Source organism: Acartia tonsa, chromosome 1 (genome assembly GCF_053477335.1).
Source record: "Acartia tonsa isolate MP-2025a chromosome 1, ASM5347733v1, whole genome shotgun sequence".
In the NCBI taxonomy this organism is placed as follows: Eukaryota; Metazoa; Arthropoda; class Copepoda; order Calanoida; family Acartiidae; genus Acartia; species Acartia tonsa.
Window position 1 is genome coordinate 38,137,906 of NC_137260.1, and position 17,519 is coordinate 38,155,424.

Sequence of the window (17,519 nt, forward strand, 5' to 3'; positions counted from 1 at the left end):
AAAAATTTCAAAGGGCTTCGATCGCGATGCCACAAAAACAAAAAATGCCTAAAATTGAACAGAGAATAATAATTTCAGGTTAGATTTTCAAAAATCCAAAGTTGATTTTTCTGTGGAGAGTCCTTTTAAATACTTAAATCATTGTTAACTTCGTTCTTATGAACATAATAATTGTCCTATTTTTGTAGACCTGTATGGAGATAAATTTGAAATTCAGCATAAACCAACATGGAAAAACACTAGCCTTAGTCTCTCCAGGGATGGATATTTTATAAATGAATGGACCGGATATCCGGCAATATAATCTCTGTATATTAAACAACAAAAATCCCTGTTAATTAACAGTCTCAACAAATAATTAGATATAATTATAAAGTTAAGCAAACGGACGTACGGACAAAATTAGATAAAAAATTGCTCATTTTTTTGTCAAAAATCTGAATATCCAAAGTAACGTATTTTGTCTGAAGCTTGAGATCTCACTAACCACTGAACCGATTGAGCTCTCCATTTAATGGAATCTTCCTAAGATAAAGGTCCCTGGATTGTTTTAGGGTATTTATTCTTAGCTATTTTCTTATTTTCCATACTCCTTCAAATACAAAGCTCCTAGATTTTAATTTTTTCCTTGCATAATCATTAGACAAAGACAGTCAGACAAAGTAAAGTTAAAAATAGCTCTGCTACTAGTTGAGATATCCAAAAGCAAACAACACAGGAGCCCGTACATTCACAAAACTTCACTGTTTTCCGAGCTTTATTCTCAACAGATGAGTGAACCCTATTTCCAACAAACCAATTCTCTCAGCTCCATTTTCGTTCAGGTATAAAATAAACTAGGGAGAGCAATGGGGGACTATGTACGAACGAGAGCAAGTGATATATTTAACCATGGTTTTATAATATCAAAAACATGACGATATATTAAATGTTTTGTTGAGTTCAAAGTGACAAAAAATAATATGGCAAGACATCATCAAATGCTTTTTTCATTCACTCCTATAATATAAACCAAAGAATACCTTACATCACAGCTGGAAAGGGCTTAACATCACTTGCTCTCGTTCGTTCATAGCTCACCCTTAACGCTAAATTAATCCCCCTCCCTTAATTACTATTTGTAAAATCTGCCTATGTATAGCAGTTTTGTCAATCAGATCTTTTATTGCACGAATTTTGTAATAATGTTCTTGTGGTGTGTTTGGGGCATTATCCTGAATCTTATAAAGAATGTTTCAGGCCTGAAAGTACATAATCTACTTGCGTCTTTAAATAAGAAAAAGTGTAAGCCAAAACTCAATCCAATCAAATTTCACATCCGACAATAATGTCAAGGGCTAAAAGGGAGGGGGGGGGGGGGGAATGTGGTGACTCGTGCCACGACATACCAGCAATTTTATTTTTTATTTTGGATGCTACCCCCCTTTTTTTCACAACTATACGGCTATTCATTCAATTACTTGAAAATCATATTTCATATGAAAATATAAATTTCCAACAAATAGAAAAGACAAAAAGCTACAAAATTTGATTTGGAAATCTCTTGATTTTCCTGAGGCTTACAGGCGGCAGATGGAAGGCTGTTATCATAATACTTTATTACTAATGAAAACTTTCGGGTTTGTTATATTTATATATAAAAATAATAGTGAAAATTTAGATTTTGAAAGTTTTAACATCAAAATAAATTTTTTTCAGCCAAACGACGATGCAGCCAAAGGTGTAAATGTGGTGGAGTCTGAATCGAGCCAAGACATTCCCTGTGCACAACTTAACAACCAGGGACATGGACAATGATTATGAAAAATAAATTATGACAGAAAATTTAGCCTAAAACCATTCCGGTGCTTTTTCTATAATTCATAATAATATTGCTAGAATCCGCAATCCACAAAAAAAAACAATAATCCGCAATCCACGGTTTAATCCGCTATTTTTGGGCAGTTTTTTTGTAAGAATCCGAATCCGACCTAAAAATTGGGCTTATTGCCAACCCTACTTAAAATTATTTTGAATTAGTGTAGCCACTAATATTTAATAGGTAATAAAATAGATTTTTATTTTATCCTTGTTTTTAAATCGTCATTCCTAATCAGGGCAAAGATATTCACTCGGAGCTAGACAATGACGAGCAAGACAATAATATTGAACAAGTTGATGAAAACCCAGCACAGAGTTTACAGCAAGGAGGTGTGTTCATTAAAACAGCAACATTATCTATAATAGGACAAAGTAGCTTGATATCTGTCTGTCTGTCTGAAGCTTAAGATTTCTGTAACCGCTGAACCGATTGGGCTCTATACTTCAGGGTATATACTAAGAGATATAAGTTTTCCGGAATTTTAATGTAGGGAGTAGGGTAAGGGGGGGGAAATTTCGGTTTTTTTTCGTTTTTTTTGAAAAAAAATGGGGTAAATATTAATATTTTCAAATGAAACCAAGACCAGTAGAAAGCTTACGGAAAGGACTATCAGGTCCTAAAAGGACATTATCCTAGGACTTTTAGAAGTTGGCCGAAATTGACCGCAAAAAAGTTACCGATATTTCCCCACCACCGCACAGTGGGCCAGAATTGCCTAAAACGGATCAAAATTCATTAACTCAAAAACTAATGGTTTTAGAGAAAAAAATGTAAAACATGAAATGTCTATCTATGCAAAAACTAAAAGTTTGCTTATTTGTGTATACTCAGTTTTGGGGGAATTTTCGCGGATTTTTTTTTCAATTACTACTAAACTTCATTTTACAGTTTCAACACCAAAAGAACAAATTCATATTTTTAAATTTTAAGAAACTTTGCTTTTATGTACAATTAACCTCTGACCACTCCTTCATGTGGTTTTGGTGTATTTTTCGCGGATTTTTTTTGAAAATTACTACTAAACTTTATTTTACAGTTTCAACACCAAAAAAACAATCTCCTATTATTAAATTTTAAACAACTTTATTCTTATGTACAATTCACCTCTAACCCCTCCTTCATCTGGTTTAGGTGTATTTTTCGCGGATTTTTTTTTAAATTACTGCTAAACTTCATTTTACAGTTTCAACACCAAAAGAACAATTTCATATTTTTAAATTTTAAGCAACTTTGCTCTAATGTACAATTAACCTTTGACCACTCCTTCATGTGGTTTTGGTGTATTTTTTGCGGATTTCTTTTTACCTACAGAACTTAATTTCATTATTATTGGTTGAAACGTTTGAACACTCAACCTAATGAAACAACTAATCAAAATTACCTGAAGCCCCCTAAAGTTGAAAAGCCAAGGAATAAGAAAACTTTTTTATAAAACTTTGGGGACTTGTGTAATAAACACATTGTCCCCTCTCTCTCTCTCTAGAAAAAGCAGTGTAGTAGTTTGGGAGAGAGGGGACATTGGGCTGTTTATTACTTTAGTCCCCAAAGTCTTATAATAACTTTTTTTTATTCGTTGACTTGACAACTTTGGGGACATATCATTAAATTTTGATTGTTTGGTTCTGAAAGTTGAGTGTCCAAACGTTTCAACCAACAATTGTAATCTACAGAAGGGGTAATTTTGTGTATCATCATTGGGGATGTACATCAAATTATTGGCCATTGTCTTATCCTTTTTGATCTCTGAATAGTAGTATAGCTATGCATAAGCAACAATTGTTAAAGGCTAAGCTTTTCTATAATTCCGGTCGTTCTATCCGTTTGTCCGTTCAAAACGTATAGCTCTTTTTAATAATTTAGACAAGATATAATTGACCTATCGATTTCAAACTTTTCATAATAATTCTAACAGTAGGGTACAATCTAAGAATCTTAGTATTCAATGCGTTTTTACTTTATAAAGATAATATATGTTTTTCAAGGGCATGCAAACATTTTTAACTGGGGAGGGGGGAAATACCCAGTTTGAAAAAACTAGACTGAGCAACATTAATACCAAGGATGACAAAATCTATAATAATCAATATAAATATCTCCACAACTTATATTATCAATTTTTTTATCCAGGGATCATAGGGGATAAGACAATGTACGGTATATTGATAATGATAATAAATTAACAAAGTTTGGGGGGAAGGGGGGGGGGGGATAGGAATGTTAAATACTCAAATACAAAAAGTTTTAAACTTATTCTTATTTATTCGCTGGATTAAAAACATTGGGTACCTTTATTTAATTTGGGTTCTATAAAAGCTTCTAAATCATTCAACTAATAATTTTAATCTACAGAAATGTTAATCTTGTTTGTCTTATCCATTAAGATCCCTGACAAAGGGAGAGGTCATTTTCTAGTAAATCCCGTAAAGGTGTGTGTTATAAGGCCTAAAAATAGTAGTAGAACGATAAGGTGCTCTAGATATATGTATTCCCTATTGAATAGAACAATAGGGAAATTTTTTTTTTTTTTTTGATAACCGTACCTGGATTATCTAAAAAAAATACGAAATTTCTATCAAACGCTTTGTTTGGCTCAAACTGACAAAAATTTAAAAAAAATATAATTATAATAATAATGTTTTCTATAGGTACAAGGTAAAGGTTAAGAACAATCTATACCATTAAACAAAGGAAGAAGTCATTCTTTACAGGTTGATTTATTATAATTATATTTTTTTTTATTTGTGTCAGTTTGAGCCAAACAAAGCGTTTGATAGAAATTTCAGATATTCCAGGTACGGTTATCAAAAAAAAAAAAAAAAAAAATTTCTTCCCTATTGTTCTATTCAATAGGAAATACAAATATATAGAGCACCTTATCGTTCTACTACTATTTTTAGGCCTTATAACACACACCTTTACGGGATTTACTAGAAAATGACCTCTCCCTTTACCCAGGTTGAATAACATTATTGATAAAAATTTTTGAACCAAGCAACAAAATTCAATGAATGTTTTTGAGCTAACAAATAATATCACGGGGTTATAAAACTTTGGGTACCAGTGTAATTTATTATTTATATGTCCCTTCCTCCCTGTGTTTGCTTAAAAAACGTTGAAGTAATGATGCCCAACAAATGGCAACCCATTCAAACTATACCTAGTATGAATGCACCAACTTTGTCTGAAAGTTCCAACTATGAATTGAACTAAGTTGCGCCTATTTATGGGCCAAGGCATTCGTTCTACTCTCACTGTTAGTGTCATGTATCAGACATAGCAGCAAAAGGTAACATTTCTAACGTCATTAGTATAACATGGTGTAACAAGAATCAACCACGACACCTCCCTGACAGCACTCAGGCACGCTATCATTTACGCTAATACGAGGGGTTTTTAATATAAAGCTTTACAAGTGGTAATATTCGTTTGTCCAACCGTTTCAGAGAGCTTCGCTTTATGGATGTTGTCATTCTTGTTAACATAAAATTAGTTATTTCTGCACTATTTCAGGACATAATACAAGAACGTCCATGCTTTTTTTTTTATGGGAAAGTGGGATAAATTAAGGGACTTCATAGGTAAGGGAGGAGGGTTAGTTTTATGTAGCATCAACACTTATGAACAAACACACAGAAAGAGAGAATTATAAGGAGATAGAGAGAGAGAGAGAAAGAAAAAGAAAGAGAAAGAAAGAAAGAGAGAGAGAAAGAGAGAGAGAGAGAGAGAGAGAGAGAGAGAGAGAGAGAGAGAGAGAGAGAGAGAGAGAGAGAGAGAGAGAGAGAGAGAGAGAGAGAGAGAGAGAGAGAGAGAGAGAGAGAGAGTATATGAAATTGTCACATTTATACATATAATATTAGGTTTATTTGGGAAAAAATGCGCAACTCAAATTATTAACGTACATATAAAATTGTACATTTCAAGATTCAACCAGCAAATTTTAAAACTTTCTAGAATGCACGGCTGCAAACGGCTGCAGCTAAAATCTTTTCTCCTGGCCTATGAATGAGCTAAATTTTATGAGAGTTAAGATCCTAGACCGGGCAAGTCTGGGCAAAATTTGCTACAAGCTTTGAAAGTTGACCTATGCTTAAAAATAAGCAAAATTTTAGGAATATTTTGTATATAATTGATTGTTTAAATACCATTTTATTTATTTATTTCTAGTTTTACTTTTATTATCTGATTACAATTGTTGTAACGTTTATCTGAAGCTTGATTTTTTGAAAATTGGCCATCATTAGCCTGAGAAATCTCGGTTTGAAGAAGGGTTGGTAGTGGTCAAAAAATACCTTAAAAAATGCGACCCTACTCTACTTTGTTAGGCACTGGACGCACTCAGAAATACACCTGGACCTTGAATATATCATTTTTAAAAGCCCTAATGTATGTAATTTAGTCATATAAAGAAAAAAATATAAATACCAAGAAACCAAATACCCCCCCAATTTATGTATTTTGACACCTTCTGGCCCACTGTGCACCGGGGGAAATATCGGTAATTTTTTTCAATCTAAAAAAAATCGATGAAAAACGGCCAAACGCGAATTTTCGATTTTTTTTTTCGAAATTTTTTTTTTTTTTAAACTTAAAATTAATATAAGAAAAAAACGTATTTTATTACTTTTTAGGCCTGATCCTAAAAAAGCTCACATTGAACTATAGATTTAGCCCAAAAAACATAAAAATTGATTAAAAATTGAATTTGAAGCAAAAGTGTCATCTTTGCAAAAAATCTTGACTACATTTTAACCTTAAAAAAATTGATGAAAAAAGGCCAAACGACCAAACAAGCGTAATAAATCATAATTAGTATAGGCGATTGGGATTAACCACAAAAAAATTCATAAAGATCGGACTATTCCTCCTATGTCAAAAATATTTTTTTTTCAAAGGACCAGAAATTTTGATTTTTTCCTCGCAAAATTTTGATTCAAAAAATAAAATTAATTTTTTGTTTTGTTTTTTTATCTGTTCTATTCATTTTTAGGCCTAATTCTTAAAAAGTCCATATGGAATAATAGATTTGACAAAAGAAAACATGAAAACATGACCTTAAAAGTTGAATTTTAATTTCTTTTGAAATTACCGATTTTTCCCCCGGCGCCAACTTTGGTCATTTTTGAAAAAAATATTAACCCGATTTTAAAGCTCTCAACGGATTTGGAAAAAGCGGGCAATTTCTAGTTCAAAAAGTTTTTCAGATCAGCTCTAGGTCTTACCAATTTTTGTGTAGGTCGATCTTTACACACCTACTAAAAAATTTTTGGAAAAAAAAAATTTTTCGTCCGACTTTGAGACCCAATAAGTACCCTTAATATTCATCTCACAAAAAATTCATTTTATACTTTTTTGCAGGCAATTTAATAAGGAACAAATTTGCTTTTATGTTTTTTTTCTGTCATTTGAAAGGAACATGGAGAAAAAGGTCATTTAATGAAGGTAGGTCGAAATTACCGAGAATAGCCCCTTACCGAAACTTCTCCCCCCTTACCCGGTAGATTTGAAATCTGCATCAAATTTTAAGGATTTTTTATAAAATTCGTTTTTTGTAAAATTCTTTATCTAAAAGCGAAAATACATTTTAAGTTAATTAATTTTGACCAATCAATAGGATAGGTGGATTTTAAACTACCTGCGCTCTAATTGGTTGAATGATGTACGACATCCAATCAGAGCGCAGATTTTTAAAATCCACCAATCACAGATGCCAAAATTAATTAACTTAATTTGTATTTCCGCTTTTAAATAAAGAATTATACAAAAAACGAATTTTATAAAAAAAATCCTTAAAATTTGATGCAGATTTCAAATCTACTCCCTACATTACAATTCCGGAAAACTTATAGATCTCTTAGTATATACCTACAGGTCCTGTGGTGGTTTTAAGTTATTTTCTTGGGGGGTGGGACACCCTTAACCCCCCCACAAAAAAAAAAAAATCACCCCTCCCCTACCAAAAAAAAATTTATAACTTTTAATTTTTTTTATTTTTTACCTCTTGGGGCGAAGTCGCTAGTTGGTTTTGTAAAGTATCAACATGCAAATCATGTTCCATGAAGTTTAGCCTCTGTTTATGTGTCTGTCTGTATCCTTATGATAAAGTAACATGATATCTGTCTGTCATTCTGTACCGAAGGATCTAGCTAACTGCTGAACTAATTTAGGAAAAAAGTTCACTTTTAGGATGTATTTTTCTTATATTTAAAAAAAATTGTTAGGTCTCCAGGTTCAGGTACTGCAGACAAGTAAAAATGAAAAAAAAAATTTTAAGAGTTAGAAGTCAAATTATTAAACAAAATATGCATCTTTTTGAATGTTGTTTACCTACATGTTTGAAGATAAAAGATGCATAAGTATTTTGTTTTATAAGTTGAACTCTAACTTTTCAACAACAAAAAATTTATTTTTACCTGTCCAGAGACAACCTGGAAGCCTGCAGCACCTGAACCTGGAGGCCAAATCCAATTTGTTTTAAATTTAAGAAAAATACATCTTAAAAGTAAACTTTTTCCCAAATAACCTATCCTCTCACTCCTAAGACAAAGCTTATGCACCCTGTTTACGCAAAAGTGTCAGAACCGCTGCCCCCCTTATCTACTTAAAAAGATTTTATAAGAATTAATCGTTTAGGTACTTAATTTGAATTTGATATTTTTGTTTTTATGAATATTATTGAATCAGACATAATAAACATCTATGGAAGAAAGCCCACGAACAAGAGATCTAAGGACAGCAATGCTACGCTCTTGTCTGATGAAGTCCTCAGAGACACTTCTCGTGATTTGTGTTTAGGTAAGGTTATAACATGTTAAAATTAAGGGGGGGGGGGGGTTAAAATTTAAAAGGTGAAGGATTTTAGTGGTCAAGAAAAGATTGAAACCAATTTTTTAAAGTCCCGTGATGCCAAAGGCATGGGCTAAAAAATGGTTTAAATCTTAATTTTTATATTCGTAGATAACTGGATGTAGTACAATAATTTTTCAGTATGGCTGAGAACCGGTTCTAATCCACCGGATATTAATTGGTTTCGAAGCGATACAGGAAAATCTAAAATTCTCATTAAAAATTAAATTATATTAGGATAAGGCTTTCCATGAAGGCACACGTGTACATATAGAGGTCTTTACCCCTTCATTTCATGTAATTTGCATCAATAAAGAGTAAAGATATAATTATTTATTATATTCATTTCATCTCTTTACAATGTCTTTGTGAAATGTAATTTTAAATGTAGGGGATCTAGAGATTTCTGCTAGAGAGAGGGACAACAGCAGAATCTTGGACCAAAGTGAGGTAAAAAAAAAATTATGTGCTTCATTATTGATGATGTACTACTTCTGTAGTACTATTTGTTAAAAAGTTTGAACAAACCAAAAAACAAGTACCCCTTTTTTTTATAGGCAACGCATGAAAAACTAGTTTTTTCTCGCATCTTATTATAAACAGCTTTGCGCTGATATAAAATGTACAATTATAAGATTAAACCCAGTTTTTTTGCCCCGAGATGCCGAAGGCACGGGCAAAAAATACTGGTTTTAATCTTATGATTGTACATTTTTATATTTGTAGAAAACTGGATATAATACGATACTAGACATAGTTTTATCGTATGGATGAGAACCGGTTCCTATCCACCGGATCGATTGAAAAAAAAATATGTGCTTCATTATTGATGATGTACTATTTCTGTAGAACTATTTGTTAAAAAGTTTGAACAAACCAAACAAGTACCCCATTTTCTTCTCCCGTCGTATAATAAACAGATTTCCGCTGATATAAAATGTACAATCATAAGTTTAAACCAGTGCTGTGGAGCCGGAGCCAGAGCCGCGGAGCCGCCAAATTTTGCCGGAGCTGGATCCGTAATTTTCTTTTAAAAACGGCTTCGGGTTATCTAAAACAAGAGATTTTTTTGTTAATTATAATTTGGTAACTCTGTTGGGTCGTATGCAAATGCCCCTTTTAAGTTTTTCAAGTCCATTTTTTTATCAAAAATTTAACTTTTAAAAACTTCAAAATTTAATTAAAAGTCAAAAATAGAAAGAAAAAAAATATGTTGAGTTTTTTTTATTTTAGTAGCCGGTGCTGTTGTTTTCACAGGCGGCTCCGCGAAGCCGGATCCGGAGCCGCACTAAAATCAACGGCTCTGCAACGCTGGTTTAAACCCAGTTTTTTTGCCCCGAGATGCCGAAGGCACGGGCAAAAAATACTGTTTTTAATCTTATGATTGTACATTTTTATATTTGTAGAAAACTGAATATAATACGATGCTAGACATAGTTTTATCGTATGGATGAGAATCGGTTCTAATCCAACGGGTATTAATCGGTTTCGAATGAATACGAGAAAATGAATTACAGTCCAATGTTACCTCCTTCTATAAAAAAAAGTATATCTTCCAGGATCTCCGCAATATTGTGAAATCTTCTCAGATGATAATTCTCAATACAGAACCCGTACACCAGGAATGTCAAAATAATTATTTAAACAAGGATAACATCCATAAAAGCAAAGCTAAAAAATCAGACAGATATTAATATTGTCTATTGTAAAGTAACAACGCTTTTAATATTAAATAGTAAAGGTTTAAAGAAAGAAAAAATCATGAAAATCTATACTAAAATTATTTATAAAAAATGTTTAAAATGTAAAATTTCTGGGAATGACTATAGAGTTGCTGCGCTTTCTAAATTGTACCTCATTGACGGCCCTAATTGTATAGTAGTGAAGCTTCTCTAGCTTCTCTGTAAAAAAAATGTTTCACACTCTTAGCCAATTTTACGTTTCTCATTTATTTTTAATTGGCTAGGAGTAGAAAAAATAATTTTATCAGTTTTATAATGTAAATCTATGCCGTTTTAATTTGATTTTCGAATGATTACGATTAGAAGATTAACGAATTTTTCATTCGTTCTAATGGTTTAACGTCTGGTAGAGTGGCTATAATGAAAGCAGTTTTTCATTTGATTTTCAAGTTATGAACGTAATGAAGTTTGATTTTGAATTTGTCTATCTATGATACAAAGTAGTACGATGTCTGTCTGTCTGTCCGCCTGTCTGTCTGATGCTTAAGATCGCAGAAACCACTGAACCGATGGGCTGTACTCTTCAAGGAATATACCTACTAGTCCTGGGATGGTTTAAAGCTATTTTCTTGAGGGGTGGGCACCCCCAACCCCCCCAAAATTAAAAAATACCCCCACACCTCTCCCAAAAAAATTCCTTTTAAAACCAAAATTTTAAAAAAGGGGATCGAAAACGCCACCCCTCCACTTTTTCTTTTAAAATCTAAATTAAGAAATTAGGTTATCCAAATTAATTCCCACCTTTTCAAGAAGCCTCTAGGGGAGTAGCCGCTAGTGTATTAAATAACTAGCGGCTTCGCCCCTAGCCTCTAGGGGCTTTGCCCCAAGAGGTTTGATCAACCTAATTTTTCGTATTTTAGATTTAAAAAGAAAAAGTAAAAAAAAATTTTTTTTTTTTGGGGGGGGGGGATTTTTCATTTTTAGGGGGGTTGGGGGTGTCCCATCCCCCAAGAAAATAGCTTAAAACCATCACAGGACCAGTAGGTATATTCCCTGAAGAGTAGAGCCCAATCGGTTCAGTGGTTACTGAGATCTTAAGCTTCAGACGGACGGACAGACGGACAGACAGACATCGTTCTACTTTGTATTATAGATAATATTCGAGTCTTAGAAACTGATAGAATTTCTTGGTGATCTATAAATAATTTTTAGATTAAATTAGCGAAGCTACTGTAATATCCACTTTGTCTGTATAACTTAACTGAATATATTTCTGAGAAATCGTTTAAATAATATTTTTGGACATTAAAAAGGCTGAGCAAACGATGAAATCTTCAGGATTTTTTATAGAGACAGGCCACAACAACCACAGTTTGGTTACAGGTATAATATTCTTCTGGTTATAAATATTTATTTAATATGTTGGGGAAAAAATGAAATCCTATGGTTTTAATTTACATTCTAATGGGAAAAACCTTTTATCTGGGAGGAATGGGACATTGGGCCGATTATTACACAAGTCCCCAAAGTTTTTAGTGACGTTGGGCTTTGAGGACCTTTATTGAATTATGATTGGTTGGTTCATTATGCTGATAGCTAGTGTTCAAACGAATCAACCACCAACTTTTATTTTAGTGGGGGTTATTTTGTGTATCATCATTGGGGATTTGCATTAATTTATCAGCCATGTTCGTTTCCTGAAGATCAATGCTTACTTATAATTACAATTTTTATGATGGTTCAGGATTGGTTTTTATCCAGAGACAACTAATCTGATTCGAAGCCGTTTTCAGTATGGCTCCGAATAAGATTTTTTTCGCTGGAATGAAACCGGTTATTAAACTATTATTGCATAATGCTTCATCCAGATGAGAATTGTAAAGAGAACAGTTTGGAGGAAGATTTGAATGAGGTTATCAAAAGTACACTTGAGGCCAATAACTCGGAGGAACAAGAAAGTGAAGATGATTGTTTGGAAGAGATAGAAGCTGGGTCTGATAGTGTACCTGCTATTTCAGCAGCTATTAAAGTAAGTATAGATAATCCAAGGACTAAATATAGGACAATAGGAGATTATCATTATAAACGTAACAGGATGTCTGTTTGTCTGTACTGAAGGATCTTGCTAACCGCTAAACCGATCGGGTTCTCCTAACAGGGTAGCTTCTCATTGGTCCCGGAAAGGTTTATAACTATTTTGTGGGAGGGTAACACCACCTTCCCAAGAGGAATTGCCCCTAGAAATTTTCAGCTGCCTGTCTTTAATTGTCATTTTACCCATATCTTTTCTAACGGTAAGACGGATATATCTAATTATAGGTTGGCTAAAGTTTAAATTCTTCTGTATTAAATTGCTCTATTAAAGATGATAAATTTGTAGGGTAAGAAGAAATCTGAAGTGTCAAGGTCTCAGATTGAAATGCTTAAAATCTCCAGCATAGCCAAGGATTTTGGAGAAAATATACATCAAGTTTCCACACAAGAACATGAAACTATCGAGCTTAACAATGATGCACAAAAACAGAAGGATAATTCGGCCAATCAAAGTGCATCAGTACCCCAAGTCATTCATTTTCAATCAGGTATGTGACAGTATCACAGCTGATCTCTAAATAGGTGATTGCCGTAAATCATTTTTTATGCTGTTAACTTACTTGCGGTTAAAGAAAACCGAATTCAACTTTTTAAATTTCTTTCTATTACATCCATCCAATATTAAAAAAGTGTCAAGTGAAAATATAAGGTAGGTAAATTTTTATGGAAAAAAAGTTTATCTCAGATGATTGGAAATTGTCTAATTAAGCGAGAAAAGGCGGGAAATGGCGGTTTTCGGCGGGAGCGTCGGTTCCGCCGCCATTTACTCACAGTTCTATATTGTACATCTTTAAAGCAACTGCCAGGCCAAATCTCAAAGCTGCAACTCTTTATTTAGATGAGTTCCTATGACTTTTAATGTTGTTGTAAAAACTAAAACTTCCGCCCCCCCCCCCCCCCCCCTTAGAAAGCATAGCAACTGTATATGTATTACTGGTCATTTTAAATATTCTTTGCATGAGTTAGCATGATCAGGTGTTGGTTAGGGGAATAAATAAATAAAGGGTAAACTCATAAGGTGGGTTGGATGGGGGGTATCGTTATATTAACCAGCTTGGAGTAACATTTTATAGGGATATGCCAGAATCTCTCACAACATCCACGTATTCTATATAAATTCCACTCAAATACATCTATTTGCAAAGGAGACAATGAGAACAACACTGTCGAAAATGATGCTATTGAAGAGCGCTTAACAAATACTGTCGCCAAGAAAGATAAAACTATCATAAGTGACTCGGACGAAGATGAACTTGATTGTTCGGAAAAGATAGAAGCCGGGTCTGATAGTGTACCTGCTATTGCAACGCCTAATAAAGTATGTATTAATAATCCAATGATTTAGGCATAGGGCAATAGGAGATTATTAATACAGTAAAACAGGAATTATTGTTTATTGCAAACAGAACAATTGGGAATTGTATTTTAAAAATTCTGATAATTTTGTACCTAATGTAGAAGGTAAACTATTTTGATTTTTTTTTTTTTACACATTACGAGGACTTTAAATTATTATTTTCATATTCACATTTACATATTATACAATTTTTGTGTAGGCATCAGAGGTGCCTGCTCCAGCCCAAATTCTTATCAAGTGCGCGAAGCTAAGAGATGTAGAATCAACCAAGTGTGGAGGGCGCGTGCGTGTTCAGCGAATTCATTCTAGGTGTTTTTACTATACAGACTCGGTATTTATTTTCTTTCGTCTTTTGCGACAACAATATGCCAATAGAAGCTGTAAAAAGAGTTAAATTTTTGGTAAGAAATAAATCTTACGATCCCTTTTTTAAGCACAGCATTTCTACTAGGGTTGGCAATCCGAATCCGGAATTCCCCCAATTTTTGGCAAATTAAAAAAACGGATTCTTAATTGTTAGGCTAAAATTAGCGTCTTGAGTTTTTTTCTTTCAATCCCCTCTCTTTGAAGGCAAAGATCAGCCCCCCCCCCCCCCCCCCATCTCTACCCACCTACACCACCAAGTGGAATGATCAGAAAAATTGAAAAAACGCAGCTTTATATTCTTACCGGTATAATTTAATCCATTAATTAATTTTTTTAAACCTTTTTAATATTGCTAGAATTCGAAATCCGTCTAAAAATTAAGAATCCGGAATCCGCGGAAAATCCGTTTTATTTTTAAATGGTTTCTTGTAAGAATCATAATCCGGGCAAATATTAGACGGATTGCCAACCGTAATTTCTACAACAATGGTGTGTGCATCAAACCGTATTGGATAGCTTTGATCATCAATATAGGTGTCACCTAATAATCGAATAAGGATTCTTGTAACGCTGAGGTATAATCTTGCAACTTTAAAGTCGTTACCAGCTAACATAACACATTTTTAAGGAATTTAGCAACTTAGATATTTTAACATAGATAATAATCTATAAAAGATATAAATTACCACGAGATTTTCCTTTTTGTGTATCTTCGAACCAAATCTTGCTAATGGAGTGCATGGTTATTAGTGTAGAAGACGGCTTACCTTTGCTTTTCAGAGCCACTCACACTTGGTTAGCTGGTTTTTTTTCTGTGGTTTAACATTTTATCAGTTTCTTTCAATGTAGTCTGGAAATAGTAGAGCAGTTATTTTGACTCGAATGTTCGGTAAAATTAACCTAGAATAAAAAAAACAATATTAATTCCAGGTAGTTACAATAATAACGGGTTGGCTAGTAAAGTGCACTTATAAAATACAAATTTTTATATTCCCCACCCCCCCCCCCCCCCCCCCCCTCCAGGTTTTTTTCACCAAGTAGGGGCAAAAAGGAAAAAATTTAAAGAACTCAATATTTTATCTATTTTACCCCTCCTACCACACATTTTTTTAGAGGGGGGGGGGGGGGAATGGAAAAATGTTTTCAGTTTTCTTAATTTTTAAATTTTTGAAACACCCTGAAAGAACTTACATTGGCTGAAATTTGGTTCCAGTAGAATAGTACATATCCGATTAATCCCCTAGTTGCGTTGTTAGGGTTGGTGTTCTTTCCTTGATGGTATCTAGCTTTGAGTTATTATGACTTGTTCTCATTAAGCTTTGGTTGTAGCTGTTCCTGTTAACTTCCTGCAAAGATAACAATTGTTAGAAAAGGCCAGATTATATTTCCTTATTGACGTCAGATTATTTAAACATTATTTTGAACATTTACTTGAATCCTTGCTACAATAAAGGAATTATAAAGTGTATAGGTAATATTCTATACCTTTTATTTCAGTGTGATAAGCAAATCCCTTTACAGGTAGGGCACACTAGTTTCTCCAATTATCCAAGGCTGGTTTTCCGCCAATCAAGTTAGTTCTTCTAAGGGGTCTTTTGTTTAGGGGTCTCTCTAGAATTTGGGGTCTTTCACACAACACAGATCCGTTCTCTGCTTGGGTATCCTTCTAAAATGGAACAGTCTTATTGGAGGCCATGGAGGTTTAAATAATGTACTTTAGCTCTTTATTCTTTATATAATTTACGTTGGTTTGACTTTACCAAAACGTTTGATATACTAAGTTTGCTTTAACAGAATATTCTTTGTGTCACTTGATGTCAGTTTGACTTTAACAAAACATTTGAAACGTTATTTACTTTAAGTTCAATCTTCATATGATTTAATGTTAGCTTGACTTCAACAAAACAGTTGATAACTATTTAAATATTTTCACTTTATGTTCATTTATCTTGTATTGATGTTTCCTTTCCAACGAGTTCGCTGTTACTATGATTACAAATTAAAATTTAAAATTTTCTCACCTAGATAGCCACCCGTTATATCAAATATTTATTCATTCACTTACTTTTACTTTCTGAAACAAGAAAAAGGCTTTAAAACTTTAAGTTGCTTTTGATTATGTGCACATATATTTTTACAATGATTTCCTATGAACAAATACAGATTTAAATTCTTCTTGGACATGATTGTCTTTATTTTCCTTACTTTAATTACTTTAGACACAATTTTCATAGAAAAAGTATTTAAGTGTAGAAATGAAATTTTGTAATTTAGAAATTAATATTTAGTACTATATTTGGGTGGCGTGATGAGAAGATAAGCTGTCGACGAAGCAGTTTGTAGGTTCAGTTCTACTCTTTTCTTAGAATCATGTTGTTTCTCGTTTCTCCTCTTAACTTTTTCTCCATGATTTCAACAGTTAACATGTTCATCTTATGCAATGTCTTTGCCCCTTTCTTCGTTAAATCTTCGCTCCTTTTCTTTATCTAATTACTTGTTTCTGCACCACAACATTACTATTCTTTACTCAGCACTTTATGGCTTGTATCAACATCTCAACTGTAGCTCATAACTTCTAAATAGTTAGGATTAGCATACGTCCGTTACAATTAGGAATCTAAAGGTATAGATATATATAGATTGCATTGATAAACAGCGTAATGCCCGTCCCTACACCCTTATGGTTATACATCAAACGCACTTCAGAGACGGGTTTTCATAAAGATTTTTTAGCTTCTTAAAATTGTGTGCAATCGATTGTGTACTGTATTGTAAACACACTTCTCTACAAGACTCAGGCTGACGAAGCTAGATTTTGCCACAAAGTTAGAATTTGTCGACAAGGCTGTTTCTTTCTCCATTGATACTACCAACGATTCAACAGATGATGAGCTGAAAAGAACGCTGAATGTCATTCATGAAGGTCTTGCCACGCCTGTTGAACAACAAGATGATATCAACAAAGATTTGAATGTAAGTGCGGCTGGCCATTTTAATTCTGAATTGGGTGGCGGCGAGGTAAATAAATTTAACATTGAAATTAAGGTAAAATAGCCTTAGGAGATGTATATTCTGCACACGAGTAATTTGTTTTTCACAGCTGCAAAATATTTCTTTTTTTCCCCAGCTGCAAAATAATTCATCGCTCTCCCCCGCCCCCCAAGTTTCTTCCCCCAGAAAAGTGTTTCCAGTACTCCTTATTTTATTTTTTTACCCGGCCACATATTTTTGTATTTTCCCCTCCAAGGATGGGAAATAAATGTATTCAGAGCACTTTATTTTTTATTTTTTCCCCTATTCACACAATTTTCTTTAA

The 17,519-nt window shown here is 33.3% G+C and overlaps 1 protein-coding gene across 3 annotated transcripts in view; it reads left to right on the forward strand.

Annotated features, from left to right (window-relative positions):
- LOC145318891 (uncharacterized) overlaps positions 1-17,519 on the forward strand; it is a 40,019-nt gene that overhangs the window by 10,761 nt on the left and 11,739 nt on the right. For 2 of the 3 annotated variants that reach the window (XM_080160570.1, XM_080160577.1), the window contains exons 13-25: positions 189-255; positions 716-824; positions 1,699-1,779; positions 2,094-2,190; positions 8,543-8,653; positions 9,096-9,154; positions 10,264-10,324; positions 11,698-11,769; positions 12,255-12,415; positions 12,767-12,968; positions 13,626-13,798; positions 14,037-14,146; positions 16,996-17,221. In XM_080160570.1, the coding sequence (XP_080016696.1) occupies positions 189-255; positions 716-824; positions 1,699-1,779; positions 2,094-2,190; positions 8,543-8,653; positions 9,096-9,154; positions 10,264-10,324; positions 11,698-11,769; positions 12,255-12,415; positions 12,767-12,968; positions 13,626-13,798; positions 14,037-14,146; positions 16,996-17,221 (1,529 nt within the window). The remainder of the gene's footprint in view (positions 1-188; positions 256-715; positions 825-1,698; positions 1,780-2,093; positions 2,191-8,542; positions 8,654-9,095; positions 9,155-10,263; positions 10,325-11,697; positions 11,770-12,254; positions 12,416-12,766; positions 12,969-13,625; positions 13,799-14,036; positions 14,147-16,995; positions 17,222-17,519) is intronic. The other variant, XM_080160586.1, reaches the window with a different exon arrangement.